We start from the raw sequence: 22,551 nt of genomic DNA on the forward strand, positions 1-22,551 counted from the left end.
CGGTCCTAAGAATAGGCGTGTCTGAATTAGCTCATTATTAAGGAGGTTACAGGCATGAAGAATTTCTGCTAACTACCCAAGCTCATAAATGCCTCCAAATGGCTTTTTTCCACTTTTATGGGGCCAATCCTCAGATCCCCACACACATAAAAGGAGTTAGAGGGATCCACTAGCCTCAGAGGGACTCCCAGCTCCAGCTCGCCCCACTCTGCAATTGCTGCTTTGCTCTCACCCAGGAAACCATCATGTCTTGCCGCTCCTACCAAGTCAGCTCTGGTCGCCATGTGGGCAACTTCAGCTCTTGCTCAGCAGCGGCCCCGCAGAACCTAAAATGCTTCCGGGCAAGCTCTGTCTCCTGCCGGAGTGGGCCCAGCTTCCGGGGCCTTGGTGGCTTTGGTAGTCGGAGCGTCATCACCTATGGATCATGCTCACCCCGGACAGCAGCTGTGTGCCCTCGCCCTGTCCGCTCTGGAGCTGGCTTTGGTGCTAGCAGTGGGATGGCCTTTGGCTTTGGTGCTGGGTGTGGTGCTAATCTAGGGTTTGGGGCCGGCAGTGGTGTTGGTCTGGGATTTGGAGCCACCAGTAGGCTTGGCTATGGCTTCGGTGGCCCCGGCTTTGGCTACAGAGTTGGAGGAGTTGGAGTCTCAGCAACCCCATCTATCACACCAGTGACTGTTAACCAGAGCCTGCTGACCCCCCTCAACCTGGAGATTGACCCCAATGCTCAGAGAGTGAAGAAGGATGAGAAGGAGCAAATCAAGACACTCAACAACAAATTCGCCTCCTTCATTGACAAGGTACCTATGACAACTGAATCTCTGGGTCTGGGATGATGAGAGCTGAAATGCATTCAGGTGTTCTTTTCCTTAAGAAGAAAAGGCCCAGGCCTAGGGCATTGACACCCAGATCCTTCAAGTGTGAACCAAAGGCATTGTGGTATGATCTCCCAGTCACTCTGCTGCAGAGCAAGGACAAGCCTGAGGAGTACTGCATGGTGGGGTAGACTAACATACTGGTTATGTCTTCTGGAGGAAAGAGGAACATCCAGCCAAATCTGAGGGCATCTGGACAAACTAAAACCTACCACCTAGTCACTTAAAAATATCTCCCAAACAGGCTAGAAACAATAGGACTTCAGCCAGGTGTTGACTGGTAGAAGTTTAAAATGTTTTATCTTTTGAGATCCTCACGCTCTCTGAAGTTTTCATAGTTCCTGAGGCTGAATTACCACATCTGTTCAGGCTTAGGAAAGTAAAGAATGGAGTTGAGTAATTTTTGTAAAAAAACAAGCAAAGAACTCATACCTTCCCAGTGGAGTATCCGATTCAGCCTAGTTGCCTAGATTGAGAAAAATAGTGGAGAACGACCATAGATAGTTATTGATATTCAGGATGATGAGGGGAATAATGCTGTGGAACTGACATCCCACCAATCATGTCTTCATGGTTGGGAAGGCTCTGATTGTGTCTGAGCTTGGAAACTCACTTCTACGAGCTTCCGTTTCCTCATCTAAAATAAGGGGTTGGAGCAAATGATCACTGAGTTCTCCTCCAGCTCTGTAAGTCTCAGTCGATGAAATATCTGGGATGGTGGGTATGACTGACCTGAGAATTCCCACATCCTAATGCCATATTCCACCCCAAGTGTACTTTACTCTGCTCCTCATTTCCTGCCAGGGATGGCTGACTTCAGTTTTTAGATATAGACAAACCCCAACTCAAGCAGAGTCAATCTTTCCAACTTCCCAGTGAACCAGCTTATACCTTTCGCAGAGGATAGAAGGAGAAATGGTACTGAAGTAGTTTGGTTCAAAAGTCTTTGTTTGTAGCTGAGCCTGGCTGAGCATGAGAAGGTCACAGACCTGCTCTTCCAGGTTCTACTGAATTAGAGGAGGAATGAAAGTCAACAGAAGAGAGAACGACGTCACCGCAAGGTTGAGAGTCGTGTCTGGCCATTTGAAGAACTGGTCAACTCTATCAAACACTTCGATTGCCTTTTCTGTGCCCCTGTGGATTTAGGTGCGGTTCCTGGAACAGCAGAATAAACTTCTAGAAACCAAGTGGAACTTCCTCCAAGAGCAGAAATGTGCCAAGAGCAACTTGGAGCCCCTCTTCGAGAACTACATCACCAACCTGCGGAGGCAGCTGGATATAGCAAGCAGCGACCGGGCCCGGCTGGAAGCTGAGAGGAACCAAATGCAGGATGTCCTTGAGGGTTTCAAGAAGAAGTGAGTGGCATCTGGACTGCACTGACCAAGGATGGGCATGAGCAGGTTGCCAAAGCAGCAGCCAAGCTCAGATGAGAGCAGCTGGAAAGAACAGGGTTGAATGTTGGTTTAAAAATGCAGCCTGGAGACAGAAGTGGGGGGCAGTGATATGTAAGGGAGCTGGAGGAGGCTGTCCATGGAACCTGAGGAAAAAGGAGACTGAATTGGGCATGGTTTCTCCTTAATCCTGCCTGTGGGAATGGGTGAGTTGGCCCCAGAAAAAGGAGCCCTCTGGTTTTGAACAGTGCCCAGATTTAGCAACAAGTTGGGTCCTACTTCCTCTATGGTAAAATGCAATGGCCCTAAATCTTTTCCAGCAGAAGAGCTTAGCAATGGGCCAGCTTTTCAGACCCCACATCCAATTTGAGAAATTAAAAGGGATTTGGAGAAACTGAAGGTCACTGGCTCATATAAGGTCTTAAAGAAAGAACAGAATGTCTGAGTACATGTATGTGGCAACAGAGAGCCATGCTCCTGGATGGAGCAGCAAGGAAGTTGGAAGTCATTGGCTCTCAGTTCAGAATGAAAACTCACCCTCTTAATTCTTACCATTCAGGTACGAAGAGGAGGTGGGATTCCGGGCCAGCGCTGAGAATGAGTTTGTGGCTCTCAAGAAGGTAAGGGAGAGCAACAGGTCCAGGCAAACTTCTCCAGATAGGCAAATGTTCTCAAGACCCTACCACCAGGAAACTGCCCAGACCCTGGAGTGGAGTCTGGGACCACTCATACAGAGTGAGACCCCTAAGGTCACAACAGGCTCCCTCCAAAGTTCTGATTTAGCCTCAGATGATTTAGAATTGGTTAAATTATTTAGGTGGCCTTTTAAGAGTCTTGGATTATCCAAAGTCTCCTTGCCTCTAAATGAACTTCAGGAAAGGTCCAGCAACCCCAGGGGAGTTTTATGTTGCAGTAGGGAGAAGAATAATAGTCACTAAGCTGTGTTTCCATCCGATGACTTTATCACACACCTCAACCTTGGCTTGGCTCTGAGGGGATTGGTCTGATCTTCCCACCCATCTCCAGACTCTGCCACAGTTAAACAGTACACAAGTAATGAGCATCTTACCCTTTTCTCTTCTATGCAGGATGTGGATGCAGCTTTCTTAAATAAATCTGATCTGGAGGCCAATGTGGATACCCTAGTTCAGGAAATTGACTTCCTGAAAACTCTATACATGGCGGTAAGGGCTTATCCCCTCTGAGTCATACAAGATCAGTGCTTGGTCTGGACGCTCTGGGGGCTTCATCTGGATTGACATTTTTTCTAACATTTTGTGTCATACATCTCTCCCCCCTCTAAAATCTATATCCTTTGTATGTTGATATATCTACAAGTGGAGAAGCTAAGGTAAGCAGGCTTCTCATCAGCTGGACTCTGGTCTATGAATAAACTCTTTGGATCTATGTTCTGACCCTTGTTCGGCCAATTCAAAGATTGGGGTCTGAGAATGTCACTTGTTATCTTTTGATCAGAAGACTCTGGAAAACTGATTTGCTAGGAGATGTAAGAAAAATTGTGTTTAATCTAATCAGCTCTCTTTTGCTCCATAAGTAGTCTGTTTGGTCTGGTCAGAACCAGCCAGAACTGAATGTCTGGCTCTGGATGGAAATGCTGAAGAAAGCTCCTTCTAGAGTCTTCACCTTGTAGGCTAGTACCAAGCTCCTCAGTTCTATTTAGAACATGAGATATAGAAATTCCTAGACCACCATGTTCTGAAATATCGTCAGCTTTCAATGATCCGTGAATGGCACAGCCATTTTGTGAATAATCGAAAGAAAAGTTTAAGCCCTAGTGTGGCTCTCACTCCTCTCCACCAAGTTTTCGGCCCCCATGGTTTTAATATTCACCTAAGCAAGTTAGGGTGTTCAAAGGATGCGTCCGAGCTTTTAAGAAGGGTTTGAAGTCAACTCGAAATGATTCTCGGTCATGTCTTTTTCTTTGTTCTTGGTTTGGATGGCCTGCTCCATTGCTTTTTTATGAACAAATGAGCAATGCTTTCTGCTCCTGACACCACATCCCGGGGACCCTGTGGCAGTGTCCCAGCCACCGATGGGACTCTGAGTCCATCTTCCTGAGTCTTGCTGATCTTCCAACACAGGAAATCCAGTTGCTGCAGTCGCACATCTCAGAGACATCGGTCATCGTGAAGATGGACAACAGCCGGGACCTGGACTTGGATGGAATCATCACCGAAATTAAGGCCCAGTATGAAGAGGTCGCCAGGCGCAGTCGGGCTGATGCTGAGGCCTGGTACCAGACCAAGGTGAGCAGGAGCGGGCTGGGGAAGGATGTAGGCAACCCTGGCATGAGACTCATGTACAATGAAATGGACCCAGTGGAGATCTGGGGCCCTCAACTCAGCTGGGGCTATGTTCTTGGCCCAACCTTTGAGCCCTTGGAACATCCTTTTATTCCTTCACCAGTACGAAGAAATGCGAGTGACAGCTGGCCAACACTGTGACAACCTGCGTAACACACGGAATGAGATCAATGACCTGACCCGCCTGATCCAGAGGCTGAAGGCAGAGATTGAACATGCCAAGGCTCAGGTGGGCAAAGGAAAGGAGAGAAAGCCTTCAGAAGGAGAAGAGGCAGAGTCCTGAGCTTTGGGGATCCCCAAGTCTGATGGTGTGAGGGAGACCACAAGGACCCAGAAACAGAGGAATGAAGGGATTAGTCTAGGAAGACTTCCTGGAGGAGGAAAGTGTGGAAAGAAAGGAGAGTCTTCCATATAGAAGAAAAGGCCTGGGGCTGACTTGGAAGGGCAGGTGAGGCAGAAAGAATAGCTTTACTCTCTGGACCTCATGGTTCTTGGAGTGGCAGACATCAGGGAGTACAAAATCAGTGGGAATGGAAACTGAAGCAAAACAATGCTCTGTCCCCTGGTGACATCAAACTACGGAATCACAGTCCCTAGGAAAGCAACCGCCATGGGCTCCATCCCTGGCCTGGCACCAGGCTGTGTCCCCACCAACAGTGGGCAGTGTTTCTACCCCCACTAAGGATCCCCTAGACCCTAACAAAGTCCATCTGCAAACTGCCCTCCTTGCAGCGGGCCAAGCTGGAGGCTGCAGTGGCCGAGGCGGAGCAGCAGGGTGAGGCAGCCCTCAACGATGCCAAATGCAAGCTGGCGGACCTGGAGGGCGCCCTGCAGCAGGCTAAGCAGGACATGGCGCGGCAGCTGCGCGAGTACCAGGAGCTCATGAACGCCAAGCTGGGCCTGGACATCGAGATCGCCACCTACAGGCGCCTGCTGGAGGGCGAGGAGATCCGGTGAGCGCTCAGTGCACCCAGAGGGAATGAGGTCAGACTTGGGCATCTGGACTAAGTAGGGGGAGGGGCCCAGGTGAAGAACTGCTAAAATAAACAATCTCTAGAAGTAACAGGGACTTTCCTGCAAACATTAGTTGGGTTGCTCCTGGTGGGGGTGGAGGGGAATTAGAAGCTGCCTCTAAATTTGTGCCTCCTTAATGCAAGTTTGTAGACAAGCAGCACCAGAATCATGGGGAGTTTTGCTTGATTGGTTAGCTTGTTTAAAATGATGATAACACATTTCCTCAAATATTTTGATTCAGAGGTTTGGGGGTAGGTTCTAGGAACATGTAGTTTTTCAGAACTCTGGATGCTTGTACAGCCAAGGGCGAGAACCACTGGTCTATCGGTCCACTCAGCCAAGAAAGCTCTCCTGAGAGCAAACAGGTTTTCAGGGAACAACGCTACTTGTGAACTCATTTATTTCTTTCTCTCTATAGGATCTGCGAAGGTGTTGGACCAGTAAACATATGTAAGAGCAGGGACTATCGAGCCCCTAAACTGGGAGCATCCCCTTAGCGGAGGTCTGAGATCTCCCCAGAGCCTGCTTCCCCAAAGTAAGCAATCACCAAGGTGTGCAAGGCCTCCTTGGTAGAAGAGGGTTCTGGAAGAGAGTCAGCCTTTTTGCTTTGAGTGATCTTGTCCTTCAAGGCAAAGGCCAGGAAAGGAGTAGAAAGGCCTGTACCGTGGAGTAGCCTCCCTCACAATGGCAGGGGATGGGACAAGGCTGAATGGAAGTCCCTTTGCTGCTGCTGCCGAACAAAGTATTGATTGTACTCAAAGCAGGCAGGGACCGTGCTGGGCACTGCAGGGTGAGAGCACAGAGGAGGTGGGCCCCAGTCCTTGCTCTCTAGGATTATCATCTTCTTGGGAAGTTCAGTTCTATCTACTGTCAGCCTAATCCTCCCAGGAACCCTGGGGGGAGGAACAGGCACCGGCACTCTCCCTGTCTCTAAGAGAAAATACGAAGTCACATAGTAAGTGGCACAACCAGAATTCAAACCCAGACTTCTGATTCCAAAAGTACAAATATACGTAGACATGTGGCGGGGCCAAGTGCTAAACTGGGTGGGTCAGATAGTCAGAGCTGCAAGTGTTTGGATAACAGTGCCTGCTGAGGGGGAGGCAGCAAGGAGGTCAGGCTCGAGTGGAGAGCACAGAGAGCAGGAAGGATTCTGGTAAGAGGAGAGGTAAGGAGAGAACCTCCACGGATGGCAGATGATCTAAGCGAGCTTTAGATTAGGGTTCTGGGGCACAGAGGTGTGCCTAGTGGAGACCAGAGGGCTACAGAGCAGGGCCATCAGTGGGTCGATCTGAAGAGAGCTGGCAAGTGACTCTTGGAGGGGTAATGTAGGGACCACCAAGGTGCAGGATGTAATTGGAAGAGAAGCCCCAGGGTTTTACGAGAGCCATTGCTCCAGCTGTCTGGATAATGCAGCTCACTAACCCCTCAACACAGCACAGGCCAACTTTGGCTACATATATACGACAGTCAACCTATAGCTATATGCAAGTATCTGGAGAATTGGCTGAATTCTTCCATTTTAATCTGAATGTTTGACTTTAGTGGAGTCACAGCCCTTGAGCCACCCAGATAAGACACGGGAAAGTGGGTATTGACTGCCAATAGGAACCACTTAGACCCAGGCCACTTCCCTGATGCCACCAGACCTGCCCTCCCACCCTCTAGTGGGGAACATGGAGGATATGGCAACCTTGCTGATGGTCTCTCCCTCCCGCAGCCGTGAGCAGCTCCCGAGGCGGTGTGGTGTGTGGGCCTGAGCCCCTGGTCACCAGCTCCACCCTCTCCCGTGGCGGAGTCACCTTCTCCAGCAGCAGCATCCGTTCTGGGGGAGCCTGCGGCTCCAGCCTGGGCAGTGCCCGGGTCAATGCGGGCTGTGGAGACCTTCTGAGCGTGGGCTCTCGGGGAGGCTCGGGGCTTGCCGGTGAAGCTTGTGCCTCCAGCGTCCCCTGTCCGCTGCCCACCGAGGGCGGCTTCAGCAGCTGCAGCGGTGGCCGCAGCAGCCGCGGCTCCAGTGTCCGCTTCGTGTCCACCACCACCTCCCGCCGGACCAAGTACTGAGAGCCAACCACCAGCTAGACGCCACCCAGGGAAGAACCATTTCAGTATCTCTTGTCCCCGGTTGGAGGGGGCTCCAGCTACCCCTCCTGCCAGGAAACCACACAACTCCCTCCAGGGGCTGCTCTGCCAGGCCTGTGTCCTCTAGAGGACTTTTTTTTTTGCCACCTACAGGCTCCATCCGCAGCCCCAGCCAGACTGGCTTCTCCCTGACTCCCAATTTCCTTCCTTTGGATCATTCCCCACCACCCAGCTGAACAGACTCAAGATATGCAGATTCAATACAATCACAAAAATTGGTGCTTGGAGAGAAAAAGATCAGTCCAAAGCAAAAAAAAAAAAAAAAAAAGTTTGGGCGCATTGCCATTCTAGCTTTGGATGAACTTGGAGAATGGAGAGTTGACTGCCCACACTGCAGGCGTCCTCAGCCTGCCGTCCTTTCCCTCCTTCCTCTTCCTTTTCCTGGCAGGAGGTTCTTTTCTTCTTTTTCTGACCCAGAAGGTTCCACAGTCCTTGGTGGCCCAGGGGTTCCTTTAGTCTCCTGAGATGGTTCTTCTCCAAGGGGCATATGTCCTGGCTGCTTCTCTTCCTGGGTTGTTGGTTTAACTCTGGCATGTGAGTTCATGAGGTGGGATGGTTGCTCGTGGAGAGGCTGGCTCTGCACTCTCCATACCCCTGAGGCAGTGCGAGAGAGGCCCAGCCCTGTCTGCTGTGAGAGGGTTTATGTCTGCAAGCTCCAGGGAGGCCTGGGATGGGGTGCGGTGAAGTGCCTGTTTGTATTGCTCTTTGTGTGCCTAGGTTTTCAATAAACTTGCCAAGCTAACATCATTAGGACTCTGGCCTCTCCTTCTGGATCATGCTGGGGATGGGGGAAATTGTCTTCTAGACTCCACCAGCACCCCCTACCCTGGGGACTTGCCAAGGGTGGAGGCCGGTGTCCTGGGCACAAGGGAGGTGCTGAGGAAAGAGAGCTCAGGCCCTTCCCTGGAGAGGCTCACAGTTCAACGAGGAAGGGAAGGCATATGGCAAAGTTTCTTCAAATAAGTGCCAAGCAGCCCACTTCTCTCCAGGCATTGCCTTACACCCCATAAGTGCCCTTCTCTTAAGCAAAGCGAACTCTCCTATTTGCCCCCTGACTCCCACTCCACACCCAGTTCCTCTGAGATCATTGCGGGGGAGGAGGGGGGGCCTGATCATTCTGTCCTCACTCTTGTCCTCATCTAACTCATTCTCCACGAGGCCGCTCTAGAACTCTTCCTCACATGGCAAACTGATCATGGCTTTCCCTTGCTTATGGCCCTCAGTGGCTCCCCACTGCCTTCCAAAACAGCTCATACTTCTTAACATGGAATATAAACTCTGAGTGATCTGCTCATACACCCTCCTTCCACCTCCCATGTATCTGACTTTTGGCCTCTTATCCTTTATTCATTCATTCATTCATTTATTCAACAAACATTTGATAAGTTCTTACTACATGCTAGGCCTGATGCTGGAGAAATAGCGGTGGTCAATAGACAGGCAAACAGGCGATTGTGACTCAATATGCTAAGTGCTGTATTAAGAGTAGAATCAATGTTACAGTGCACAAAGGAGGGGCCCAGCCCAGACTTGGAGCATCATTAAAAGCTTCCTGGAGGGTGTGGTCTCCCAGCAGAGATGTGAAGAATGATGAGCTAGCCATACTAAGAAGGAAGACATGTCCCAAGCAGAGGCAACAGTGTGTGCAAAAGCCAAGAGGTCGAAGAGAGCATCCCCAGTTTGAAGACCTGCCTGGGGTTGAATATGACTATAGCATAGAGTGGAGAAGTAGCACACGTTGGGGCAGGAATCAGGCAAGATGCAGTCATGACCAGCACCCTGGGCAGAGCCCCATTAGGAAACGGATCTCACAGCAGGGACTATGCGCTACTGTCTCACCTCAAGAGTCCTCCTTAGAGAGCAGAAAGCACATCTTCCATCTTTGTATATGCTGCCTTGGCCAGACCTCAGCCAACAACCTGAGCACTTATGCGTTGCTCTGCTCACAGCCGAAGGCCTGCCTGACCCTGGACTCACCAGTCACCTGCCCTCCTGCTTCCAGGGGCTCATGACTTCCCATCCCATCTACTATGTGTAGTCAGGTGACAGCAACGTCAAGGCTGTCCCCATCTGGTCTTGATGCCTCTCCTCGGCCAGACTCACATTAACTTATTTCCTCAGCTCCAAGTTCACCCTTACTGCCTACTCTATGCAAATGGATCTGATCCCTTTAAATATTTCCTCTTGCCAGCAGGCACAAAGTTAAGCCTTGTCAATAGGCATTTCCATAGACGTTGGGGAGATGCTGTGGAGTAGGGGAATTTGCTTCATTGTGCTCTCTGCAGTTTCTCCAGTGCAGGTTCCTGCAACACAGACGGCTTCAGTACTATCAGACCCTACCATGCACAGCAACAGCAGCACCCAGAAGCCATGGGCATCCCCCAGCACCCTGCTTGGGCAATTTCATAGCAAAGTGTCTCCAACAAGACACCTCCTTGTGAAAAGCTTTCCCCAGCACTCTACAGTGTGGATTTCTAGTAACTTCTGGATGAAAGATTCCCAGCAAGGTCCATTGGTGTAGCACCAGAGAGAATTCTTGGAACTCAATGAGCAGTGGATGTGCCCTCTCTGATGAAATCTAAATCTCAGCTGTGGCTTTTCCTTGGGGCCTCCATCACAGCCCTTAGGGTAGTGGCTGTTCCTTACCTCTGTCATTTCTATACTCTTTAGAGTTCTTTTTACTTCTTACTAGCCAGTTCCTCAGAACTCTAACCTCCAATATGGCCTGCATGAAACTTCCCCTGTTCAAGTTACTGTGTAGTACCGTCCCTTGATTGGACCCTGACTGACACATGCCACTTGGATGGCATTGCTTCCAATCTCTTGGGCTGGAGAACAAGCCAACACTGGAACTCCTTGGGCTCCAGCCATCAGGTTTTTTCTCTCTCTATCCCACCCACTGCCATAAGTGACCTCACCCAGTCAGTCTTGTGGCTGTAAATGCCACCCATATGCCAGTGACTCCTGAGTTTATATCTCCAGCCCAGACCTTCCATTAACTACGGGCTGGTGTAAATGGATTGCTCACTGACATCGCCATTTGTGTATCTAATGAGCATCTCAAACTAAACATGTTCCCAAACAAACTCATCTCCCTTCTTCCCCCTCCATGTTCTTCCTTCCATATTGACAGTAATTTCATTCGGTTGCTCAAAATAAAACAAAACAAAAACAAAAACAAAAAAAATCCCTTGGAATCACCTTGAACCCCTCTATTTCTCTCACATTAGCAAATCTTGTCAGCCTAACCTTCAAATAATATCTAGAACCCAACAGCTTCTCACCACCTCCATGACTATCACTGAGACCCAAACTGCCGTGACTCTTGCCTGGACTGCTGCAGTAGCCTCCCAGCTGGGCTCTCTGCTTCTCCTCTTGCCTCCTTCAGTCTGTCCTCAAAAAAACAGCCAAAGTGATCCTATAAAAACTAGTTGACTTCGAATTCCATCCATGATGGCATAAGCCTATTTATAGCCTCTTTCCTACTGATTACAACTAAATACTCTGGATAAAATTTTTAAAACAAAACCAAACAAAACAAAAACTGGCAGACGACTCTGAAAAGTAAACAAAACCAGGTAGATTATGGTGGTAAGAGAAAACTTGAAGAAGTGACCCGTGTATTTTTTTTTTTTTCCCTCTGCGTACATGGCTTGAGCTGAGACTGGGCCTCAGTTGTTGGGCTGTGAACCATCAGCATGACCAGCTAAAACTCCAATAGAAACCCAGTCTTTCTAACCAGAGGAAGCAGGAAAAAGGGTCCCTGTGAGTTGGAAAATATGGAAGGGGAATCCTCATGTTTTTCTCTCGTGGCTTTGCCCCCGAGTATAGATACCAGTCATGGAGCTATGTCACAGCAATGACATGGGCAGCAAAACTCCAAGAGAAAACTAATTTTTTCTGGCTGGGGAAATCATAAAAGAGATTCCTGTAAAAGAAGAAGGAGATTTCTCTGTATATACATTCACACAAGTCCTGGGCTCTCCTTTGATCCACACATGCATGAAAGACCCAAAGAAGTCGGCCACGCAGACTCTGAGAACTGAGGCGAGATTTAACCCACTGTCCGAGTTTCAGACAAACCCCCAAAATGCCATAAACACAGGATAGACACAATGCAGCAGCAAAGGCTTGGAAAACTGAACTAAGTTTGGAGGAGAGACAGAACCTTCAATCTGAAATTAACTAGGCTGATTCTCTACTAAAAAAAAACACACACACAACTGAAAATTCTCCAAAGGATTTTAGCAGGGCCAAGAGTCTAAACATCATAATATTTAAAATGTCCAGGATATGATCTAAAAGTCTTTTGACATTCAAGGAACCAGGAATATGTGACCAATTTTCAAGAGGAAAGAAAATCAACAGATGTGAATCTCAAGATGATACAGGTGTTAGAATTATCACAAAAAGACTTTGAAACACTATTATAACTATGTTCCATGAGATTAAGCTAAACACATTTGAAGTGAATGAAAGGTAGATGTTCTTAGCAGGAAATAGAAACTATGAAAACAGAAACAAATGGAAATTTTACAACTGAAAAATACTACATTTGAAAATTTAAAAATCAGTTATGGGCTCCATAGAAAAAGAAGGGGACAAAAGAGTCAATAATTTGAAGATAATTTAATAAAAATGATCTAATCTGAAGAATAAAGGGAAAAGAAGATTGGAAAAAATATGTTTTAAGCTACAGAACACAGACACATTACACATAGGGGAACAACAAGTCAAAGTAGCACAGATTTCTCATCAAAAATTATGAAAGACAGAACATTTTTAAGAGCTTTCCTCCCAGAATTCTATTTCTGACAAGAATATCCTTCAGAAGGAAAGGCATTAAGAAAAAAAAAAAAAGATATTCTCAGATGAAGAAAAACTAAGAGGATTTGTCACCTGCAGATCTACCCTAAAAGAAAGGCAAAAGCTCTTCAGAATGAAGGGAAATAATACCGGAGGAAAATGATAAGCCTCTTGCCTTATCTGTAAAATGGGAAGATGTTTTCTACTTCGAAGAGTTATGGGGATTACACTCAATGGCATAACAGCGGGTGCACAATAAATGGTTGCTATTGTTTTGATGATGGTGGTTCTAGTTTTATTACTAATGGGGAATATCTGTGTTCAGCAGCTCCAGTACCAAACACAGGTGGATGAAGAAGTGTCAGCGGACTGTTTCCAGCATTCGCCAGAGCCATTAATCTCAGGCAGGCAGGCAGGCAGGCAGCTTTTCATGCTCCTGCAACCAGATCTGAGCCTCTGTGGAGCCAGCTGTGGGGGTTTGCTGCCCTCTGCTGGCTGCCAACTTCTTAGGCGCCACTGCGCAGGGGATTTCCAAAGTAGTAATTCCATTGGAATGACATTGTTGAGGGAGAGGGGAGCTTAGAGTCTTTTAAAACAATCTTATTCCTCCAAAATTGGGTTTAGGACACAAACATTATAACACTGAATAACAACTTTAAAAGAGAAATCCGCCCCTCTCTCAGCAGCCCAGCACAGCGCTGTTTTCACCATTCTGTGTTTCTGAGGGTCTTTGGTCCCACAGGTGCTCAGAAAACCACAGCCTCAAAGCAGGAAAAAGCCACAGAGGGCTGTGAGTCCTGTGTTTTTCAAATTGGTTGTGCCTTTTGGGACTCAAGGGTCAGGGCTTCCTACGTGGTGGAATTTTCTGCTAAACACCAAATACATAAAATATCCAAGATGTCCATTTATTTATACATTCAGTCAGCAAATATATTTAACTATATTTATAACAAATAAAACTATATTCCCAACACTGTTCTAAACGTGCTTGGGAACCATCAATGAACAAAGCAGACAAAATCCCGGCTCTTGTGGAGTTTATTTCAGGGTGAGAGGAGAGACTGACGGTACTCAATGAAGAAAATAACTAAGTCAATTATAGAGTGTGTTAGAAGGCGTTAAGTGCTATGGAACAAAGAAAAAGATCAGAGTAAGATACGCCTGCTGGAGAATGCCTGGGAATGGGAAGGCAGGTTGCCATTTTCAAAATAAGAGTCAGGGCACCTCTATGAGAAGTGATATTTGGGCAAAGACCCACGGGTGGCAATGGAGCAAGCCATGTGGCTGAGAGAAGAGCTTTATGAACAGAAGGGACAGCCGGTGCAAAAGCCCTGAGTCAGGAGTGTGTCAGGTGTATCTGAGGAGCAGTGGTAGACGGGTGTGGTTGCTGAGAGCAAGGAGTTGAGATGAGAGAGGCAGTGTGGGACCTTGCCGGCCATCATTAGGACTTTGTCTTTTACTCTGAGCGAAATGAGGAGTTATCAGGATGTGTGAGCAGAGGCGACACTATCCAACTTAACGTTTTAAGGGATCAGTCTCCTGTGTTGAGAACAGAGTGGAGGGGGCCAGGGAAGACAGGGAGATCAGCGTGTCAATCTTATGTTTTTATAACTATATATTGGTGTGTGTTGCTTAACGACAGGGATACATTCTGAGAAACACACTGTTAGGCGATTTTGTCATTGTGCGAACTTCACGGAGCCCACTTACACAAACCCAGATAGTATAGCCTACTACACGCTAGGCCGTATGGTACAGACTATTATTGCTCCTAGGCTACAAGCCTATACGGTATGTTATTGTACTGAATGCTATAAGCTATTACAACACAATAGTAAGTATTTATGTATCTAAATATATCTAGACATAGAAATGGTAGAGTAAAAATATAATATAAATGATAAAAATGATACACTCATGTAGGGCACCTATCATGTATGAAGCTTGCAGGATTGGAAGTTTCTCTGGGTGAGTGAGTGATAAGTCACTGTGAGGGCCTGGGACATGACTGTACACTACTATAGGTTTTACAAACACTGTACACTTAGGCTACACTAAAAATATTTTTCTTTCTTCAATAATAAATTAACCTTAGCTTACTGTATCTTTTTTACTGTATACACTTTTTTTAACTTTCAACTCTTTTGTAATAACACTTAGCTTAAAACAAAAACACATTGCACAGCTGTACAAAAAATACTTCTTTATATCTTTATTTTGTAAACTTTTTTCTGTTTAAAAAATTTTTTTTTTTACTTTTTAAACTTTGTTAAAAACTAAGACACAAACACACATATTAGCCTAGGCCTACACAGAGTCAGGATCATCAATATTACTGTCTTCCACCTCCACATCTTGACCCATCGGAAGGTCTTCAGGGGCAAGAACACACACGGAGCTGTCATCTCTATGATAACAATGCCTTCTTCTGGAATACCTCCTGGAAGACCTGCCTGAGGCTGTTCTCGAGGTGTCACTCTTTTCAGAAGTAGTCCATGATGGTTTGCTTGATTTATTCCTCTTTTTCATTATAGATTTGCTTGTAAGCAAATAATGCACCATGACCATTCCTCTCTATTAATGAAAACCTTCCAGTGTTGAGGTCTATGTTTTCAAACTTTTTAAGAAGCTTGCTGAGGTCTGCAAAAGTTTCTGCTAAAACTTTCACTGTGAATATTCTTGGGGATTCTTCTTTCTCTTCTCCTGAAGTCTCTCCTTCTCCTGCCTCTTCTTCGACTGTGAGCTCCTGTTACAGTTCTAACAACTCCTTATTAGTCAGTTCCTCAGAAACCACCTCTAGGAACTCCTCACTGTCATCCCCATCCACCCAGGTTGCAGTTGTTTGCTATTTCAACAAATGTCGATTTTTGTAATCTTTGCACTATGATGTTACAGTGGCTATGATGTCACTTAGTGAAAGGAATTTTTCAGCAACATTATAATTTTATTGGACTACCATCATATTTGTGGTCTGTCATTGACACAAACTGTAATGTGGAGTATGACTGTAGTTCAGTACTCCAGAAGCAAGATCCAAAGGAACTCCTTAGTCGTGGTGTGAGAGACATCTGGGAGACCTGACTCCCACAGAGGCCTTGTGTATCTTCCCAGCACAGGGCTATAAAGGGTCTGGCTCAAAAGACCATATCCATTCTACATCAAGTAGCTGATATTATCAGCTATCAGTTTTAGGTAGCTCTTTTCCTCCTAAGATTTGGGGAAATGGTTCTAGTGCTAAAAAGAGAAGAAAATTTCAAAACCATTAATACGTCAATTTCTGAAATTAGAGGCTCTGTATATACTTAGCATCTGCACTGACTCAGAGTAGTCATGAGAAACAGCAAAGCCACCTAGGGAAGCCGCATGCAGGAGGGTGTGCGGATAGCTGTTGGCAAGAAACTAGAATTTCTTAGAGTTCCTGGTGGGGAAGCCAGGGAGCAGCTCTGTGACTGAATGAGAGGCTTAGCTCCCGACGCATTGGAGATGGGCCAATGATTCATCCAGCTCCATTCTGTTGCTCTGACCTCATTTCTCCCATATAGGGTCTCTGAGTGATGCCCAAGTTTTATAGAAGCCAAAGAAAGTGTCACAGGCCTAGAAGACCCTTTGAGAGCTGTGTCCCAGCACCAGGAGGTAGTGTAGCTCCAAATACATAATAAAAGTGTGGAGAAGACCAGGAGAGATGATGGGTGACACATGACTTGGATGAGCCGTGTGGGTAGCTACCAAGGCCTTGCTCAGGACAGGACTTGTCCATGGGAAACCCATTGGAGTCAATTCTGGAGAACCAGCCAGCCAGGAAGGATAGTGAGATGGCCCATGAAAGCCCAGGCAGATACACATCTAGAACTGCAAGTGTCGACAGAGCAGGAAGGGAAGGTATCTGTGCTCCCTTATCTTTGGACAAATCCAGAAAGCATTTCTAGAAGCAGAGAGATTTTAAGCACAATAGAGACAGCAGAAGGGAAGGGAGGTATGAGCCCCTGGTATGGGGAAGAGCAAGTGTGCCCCCAACAAGCATCACGGCTTAGGTAACACTCAAGAGGATAAACCATCAAGGTGAGTACAAGTGGAAGTGATAAAGCCTCTTGAGAAACCCCAGGAGATGGAGCAGATTCAGGAGTCAGTGAAGTTAGCCAGTGCTCCAGGGTAGGGTAAAGAACCTCTCATCCAATCAGCTCTTGAAGGCTTCCTGGAAGAGATGACTTCCTGAGAACATTTTAAAGTACGGGAAGGACATGGGTTCTTGAGCGGACATTCCTGACATTGGGTGTGACCTTCAAAAGGGGGCAGGAGTGAACAGGACCAAGTGGGTGATAAATGATAGTACCCAGAACAAGAGGGTGTGGAAGGGGATAATTGGAGTTACCTGGGCAGCCCCGGAAAGGGCATTTTATGAGTTGCCGCTGAGACAGGGAGGAGAAATCAGTGCCTCCCTTTGACGGGTTCACAAAGGCTTCACGGAAGAGGTGGCTCTGGCTGTTCTGGAACATTCCAGGCAAAGGTGTAACCAGGGAGAATGCTTGGAGTATGGAAAGGAGTGTGGGAAACAAATAGGGAATAGGTGGGCAGTAAATGAGAAGGAGGTCAGTGAAGGGAGGTCCATCTCCCACCCCAGCACTGGACAAGGATATGGTTCCACTGAGCAGAGGCGGTGGGTAATGGGCAGAGATGGGTGTGCAGCTATGTCCCTCCCTTGGGTAGAACCGTATGGCAAAACCCCAGGCCCCATGGGTTCAGGGCAGCTGTACCAGACTGGCCTGGTCTGTGAGTTTCTCTCTTGCCCTGGATGACCTAGGAAAAGCCCCATGAGGATTCAGCCTCCCTCTTCAGCCTAGCCCCTCCAATTCAAAGTGCTACCCAGATAGCTCTCCTGAGCAGTCCCCAACAGCCTTGGGCTCAGCTGCCATCTACAATGATGCAAACTTCACCTAGCATTCACGAGCACATTGTTGTGCCAGGTTGGGCCTGTGCTCACTACCAACATACCCACCCAGGTGCCCGCACCATTGTTCTGGATAGTTCTGCTGGTCCTGAATGAGCATCTTATTTCTGAAAGCAATGGGTCTTCCCCCCAGGTCTCCTGAGTCCACTGGCTCCCCTTCCCCACACTCTGTGCCCAGGCCCAATTCAGGGAAGAGGTTTGAAAGGGGTGTGTGTGTGTGTGTGTGTGTGTGTGTGTGTTGGGGGCATGGATCAGGGAGCAGTTGACATACAAGCCACCCTATAGGAAAAAGCTCCCAGTCCCTTCTGCCACTGGGGTCAGCTTCTATCCTCTTCAATAAGCTGAAAGAAAGCAGAAGCTCATAGGAGTTGGGAAGAGGATGAAGTCTTTTGGGCTTTCGAGGCTGGCTGAGCAGAGGGCCCACCCATCCTCCACCTTCCACACTTAACCCTCACCCTCCTCCCTACTGTCAAAGGACCAAATCCCTCTTGGCCCATACCACTTCAGCTCCAGATTTACACAACTGTCAGTCAGTGAGCTCACTGTCCATGGCACCAGAATACATTCCTGAGGGCTGGGGGCTGGGAAACCATCCCCTGTGCTCCCCAATATAGTTTCTTCTCTTCACCCCCAGACTCCACTCCAAGTTTTTATATTAGTGAAATCAGGTTATAGAAAAAAAATGCCTTGAAAGGGTAAAGAAGTTATAAATGTGCAGAGGAGGTGAAGATCATGGTGGGGCAAGGAACAGGCCCAGTCCCTGCTGGGTGAGGGGTGCAGGGAATGGAGGTATGGTGTTTCTGATTGGAAGCAAAATTCCTTCTCCTTTATACAGAGTTTCCTTGTCCCCAAAGCATATTCTTGTATATTATCCACTTAATCCTCCCAACGACCCTGGAAGGTAAAGATGAATCTCACATTGCAGTCAAGGAAATGGAAGTTCAGAGAGGTTAAGAACTTCCCCAAAGCCACACAGCTAAAAAGGGTCCAAGCTGGCACTTGAACCAGGTCTTCCAATTTTGATTTCATTGCCCAGGTTGCTAAATCCAAGCAACTTCCCCATGGGTAACTATGCTCTGAAGACCATCCAGGGCCAGCCAGTGAGGCTACCTGCTCCTCCCACATCAGCTCCGCAAAGCCTCTCTGCCCTACTCAGAAGAATAGGTGTGGAATGCAGAGATATAAATCTATCAGCCTGGTCCTGGGTGAAGACCTGTGGTGGGCCAGCCATGGAGACGAGGGCAAACTCAGGACAGAAATGTCATCTGAGGGAAGATTCGGGGATTGGTAGCATAGGGTAGTGTCTGATTCTGGGAGGCTCTCTGGAGGGGCTGTCATCCTCCTCAAAGGAATTTCATCAGCTCTTCTTCCTGAAGCTCCTAATACCTCGGGTACTTGGCTAACCTCCCTGGGGCCGGGGACCACATCCCCCCAGATCTGTGCTCATTGAACATTAAAAGAATAGCAATTGTTATCCTAGTGAATGACCCCAGGACACACAGGAAAACAGGGAAGTTAGAAGGAGCCAGGATCCCAGAGACCCCACGAGCCAGAAATCATGGCATCCTCAGGTGAGAAAAGTCACCTTCCCACCCGGCAGTCTCTGAATGTTCTTTTGAGAGTGACAAGTCTGGAGCTGACAAACAGTATAAGTACCTTCTCTGGCTGGTGGTCTTGGAAGAAAAAGAGACTCATAGAACCTCTTTCTTCTTAAAGAGCCAAGGGAAGGTGCCCAGAGCAAGTTCACATTAGCCAGGTTAAATCAGGATAGAGTTATCCCAACCTATGGTCAAGCAGGAGAAAGTAGATAAAGGGGAGGCTCCCCATTACCCACAAATGACTGTTATTGTGGCCACTGAGAGTTGAGTGGTTTGCAGTTTGCTGAGTGAGAAATGAAGGCTCTGAAACTGAGCCTTCTGGACTAGAATCCAGAAGGTTCTAAGAGACCATGTGCTCCAGCTCTCTGTCCTGCAGGGATCATGGCCAAAACGGCTCTTCTGGACCTGAACCATGTGGGTGGGTTTGAACTTGCCTGACCCAGCAGCTCCTGAAACACAATGATTTACTTGAGAAAGAGTCCTATGTGGAGCCAGGACAGAGGTAATGACCTCTCATGGTCTCACCCAACCTGGGACCCTACAACTTCTTGAGAGAGTGGCCCCAGCCTCTACCCCAAACCCAGACACCTCAGACTGTTGTGAAGTCAAATCTGTCTCCAGGTGTGGGTTGAGGCCATTTCACAGGGAGACTGAGAGAAAATTAATTACTTAATGTATGTAAACGAGCTTTGAAGATGAAAAGTGCAAACGCACAGTATTCCTAATAACATCTTCAATACTTTTACGGAGTCCCAGAGTCGCCTCTGAGCTCACCTTTAAGATGAGTCCTTGGGGAGTTGCTGGCAAACTCCCCAAGCCAATAAACAACTTAAAATGCCTTTTCACTCATTTTATGCAGCCAACCCCAGCTCTCCCCACCAATAAAAGGACCAGGGAGGCTAAGAAAGGCCAGAAGGAACCTAAGCAGTGCATCCCGCAGCCCGCAGCCCTCACCAACTCCTGCAGCGCTCAGCATCTGCGCAGACCTACACGATGTCCTGCCGCTCCTACCGGATCAACTCAGGATGTGGGGTCACCAGAACCTTCAGCTCCTGCTCGGCTGTGGCCCCCAAAACTGGCAGCCGCTGCTGCATCACTGCTGCCCCCTATCGGGGGGTGTCCTGCTATCGGGGACTGACGGGCTTCGGCAGCCGCAGCCTCTCTCACCTGGGCGCCTGCGGGCCTCGCATGGCTGTGGGAGGCTTCCGCTCTGGCTCCTGTGGCCGCAGCTTCGGATACCGCTCGGGCGGCGTGTGCGGACCCAGCCCGCCCTGCATCACCACCGTGTCGGTCAACGAGAGCCTCCTCACGCCCCTCAACCTGGAGATCGACCCCAACGCGCAGTGCGTGAAGCATGAGGAGAAGGAGCAGATCAAGTCTCTCAACAACAGGTTCGCTGCCTTCATCGACAAGGTCAGTGAGATCCAGGATAGTCCAGCCCTGCCCTCCCTCGGAAAGGTCCCCATTTGTCGGGGAGACGGCGTGACAGCCAGGTTGGAGAGAGCAGAGGGAGAGAAGAGCAACCATTTTAGGCAGAAGGATCAGTTTTCATCGTTTAATTCCAGCAAAGTGTATTGAGGGCCCAGAGTGGTCCAGAAATCAAGTCTGTGGTTTAAAGTATGTGTGTATTTCTGGAGACAACATAGGAATATCAGAGCTGCCGCCGAAAAACTGGACTGGGCACTGGGTGCTGGAAGAGTGGGAGCTAGTGAGGAGGAAAAAAGGCCTGTGGCTCTTGGCCCCGGGAGGACTGGGAAGAGACTGGCGCATGGCTCGGAACCACGCTGCCTCCCCCATCCTGGCTCTGCCTCTCGGCAGTGTTGGACATTTTATGAGTCTGGGTAACAAAATCGGCTTCCCATGTGGGTTGTGAGGATTAATGCGTTCATGCATGAAGAGTGCTGGCACATAGTAAGTGCTCAGTAAATGTTAGCTGTCAGTATTATTTTCTAAGGACAAGAGTGGGAAAGGAAGTGTGACAATTAACCAACCAGGTTTGGCAGCTTCCTCCATGGATGGAAGGCTGGGAATTGGAAGAGGAGGCAGCCAGGCCAGTGGGACGAGGCCCACTGACGCAGTGTGATAAATGCCGCACTGCTATGAGGCTGCCTCCCAAGAAGGCCATGTCTGCACATCCCTTCACGTTGGCTCCTCCTGTGTCCACCGGGCTTCACTCTGGTGAAGTAGACGGCACCGGGCTCTGGGGTCTGGGATCAGGGGTTCTGAGGGCAATAGGGATGACCTTCCTATTATCACTTTCTCTGTAGTGATCTTAATTAATCCTCAAAATGAGCCAGTGGGGTAGATGTTATCATCTCTATTTTTTGAATAACAAATTGAAGCCGAGAGGTTATACGAGCTGCTTAGACATACTGTGGTGAGCAGGTGAAGGGGACTCACGGGACAGCAGATCCTGACTTCATCACTTACTAATTGTGACACAATAAACTAGTCATTTCACACCTTGGGGTCTCAGTCTCCCCATCTGTACCGTGGGGGAAATAATATCTCCCCGCCCAAAATGTTGCAAGAATTGAACTAGATAGATGTCCATAGATATAGATGAGATAGAGGTAGAGATGGAGATGGAGATGGAGATGGAGATGGAGATGGAGATGGAGATGGAGATGGAGATGGAGATGGAGATGGAGAAATAGTTAGAGATAGATGTGGAGATGGAGATGGAGATGGAGATGGAGATGGAGATGGAGATGGAGATGGAGATGGAGATGGAGATGGAGATGGAGATGGAGATGGAGATGGAGATGGAGATGGAGATGGAGATGGAGATGGAGATGGAGATGGAGATGGAGATGGAGATGGAGATGGAGATGGAGATGGAGATGGAGATGGAGATGGAGATGGAGATGGAGATGGAGATGGAGATGGAGATGGAGATGGAGATGGAGATGGAGATGGAGATGGAGATGGAGATGGAGATGGAGATGGAGATGGAGATGGAGATGGAGATGGAGATGGAGATGGAGATGGAGATGGAGATGGAGATGGAGATGGAGATGGAGATGGAGATGGAGATGGAGATGGAGATGGAGATGGAGATGGAGATGGAGATGGAGATGGAGATGGAGATGGAGATGGAGATGGAGATGGAGATGGAGATGGAGATGGAGATGGAGATGGAGATGGAGATGGAGATGGAGATGGAGATGGAGATGGAGATGGAGATGGAGATGGAGATGGAGATGGAGATGGAGATGGAGATGGAGATGGAGATGGAGATGGAGATGGAGATGGAGATGGAGATGGAGATGGAGATGGAGATGGAGATGGAGATGGAGATGGAGATGGAGATGGAGATGGAGATGGAGATGGAGATGGAGATGGAGATGGAGATGGAGATGGAGATGGAGATGGAGATGGAGATGGAGATGGAGATGGAGATGGAGATGGAGATGGAGATGGAGATGGAGATGGAGATGGAGATGGAGATGGAGATGGAGA

At 48.1% G+C, this 22,551-nt stretch overlaps 1 protein-coding gene across 2 annotated transcripts in view; it reads left to right on the plus strand.

Annotated features, from left to right (window-relative positions):
• The first annotated feature begins 183 nt into the window (after positions 1-183).
• Positions 184-22,551, plus strand: part of LOC102883695 (keratin, type II cuticular Hb4) — a 25,939-nt gene continuing 3,571 nt past the window's right edge. Inside the window, exons 1-9 of one of the 2 annotated variants that reach the window (XM_006904571.1) lie at positions 184-797; positions 2,019-2,227; positions 2,823-2,883; positions 3,352-3,447; positions 4,366-4,530; positions 4,691-4,816; positions 5,320-5,540; positions 6,020-6,051; positions 7,322-7,662. In XM_006904571.1, coding sequence (XP_006904633.1) covers positions 246-797; positions 2,019-2,227; positions 2,823-2,883; positions 3,352-3,447; positions 4,366-4,530; positions 4,691-4,816; positions 5,320-5,540; positions 6,020-6,051; positions 7,322-7,662 — 1,803 coding nt within the window. In that variant the 5' untranslated portion in view covers positions 184-245. Of the gene's footprint in view, positions 798-2,018; positions 2,228-2,822; positions 2,884-3,351; positions 3,448-4,365; positions 4,531-4,690; positions 4,817-5,319; positions 5,541-6,019; positions 6,052-7,321; positions 7,663-22,551 lie in introns of those variants that run through there. The other variant, XM_006904572.1, reaches the window with a different exon arrangement.

This window comes from Pteropus alecto, unplaced genomic scaffold (assembly GCF_000325575.1).
Source record: "Pteropus alecto unplaced genomic scaffold, ASM32557v1 scaffold220, whole genome shotgun sequence".
Lineage (NCBI taxonomy): Eukaryota > Metazoa > Chordata > Mammalia > Chiroptera > Pteropodidae > Pteropus > Pteropus alecto.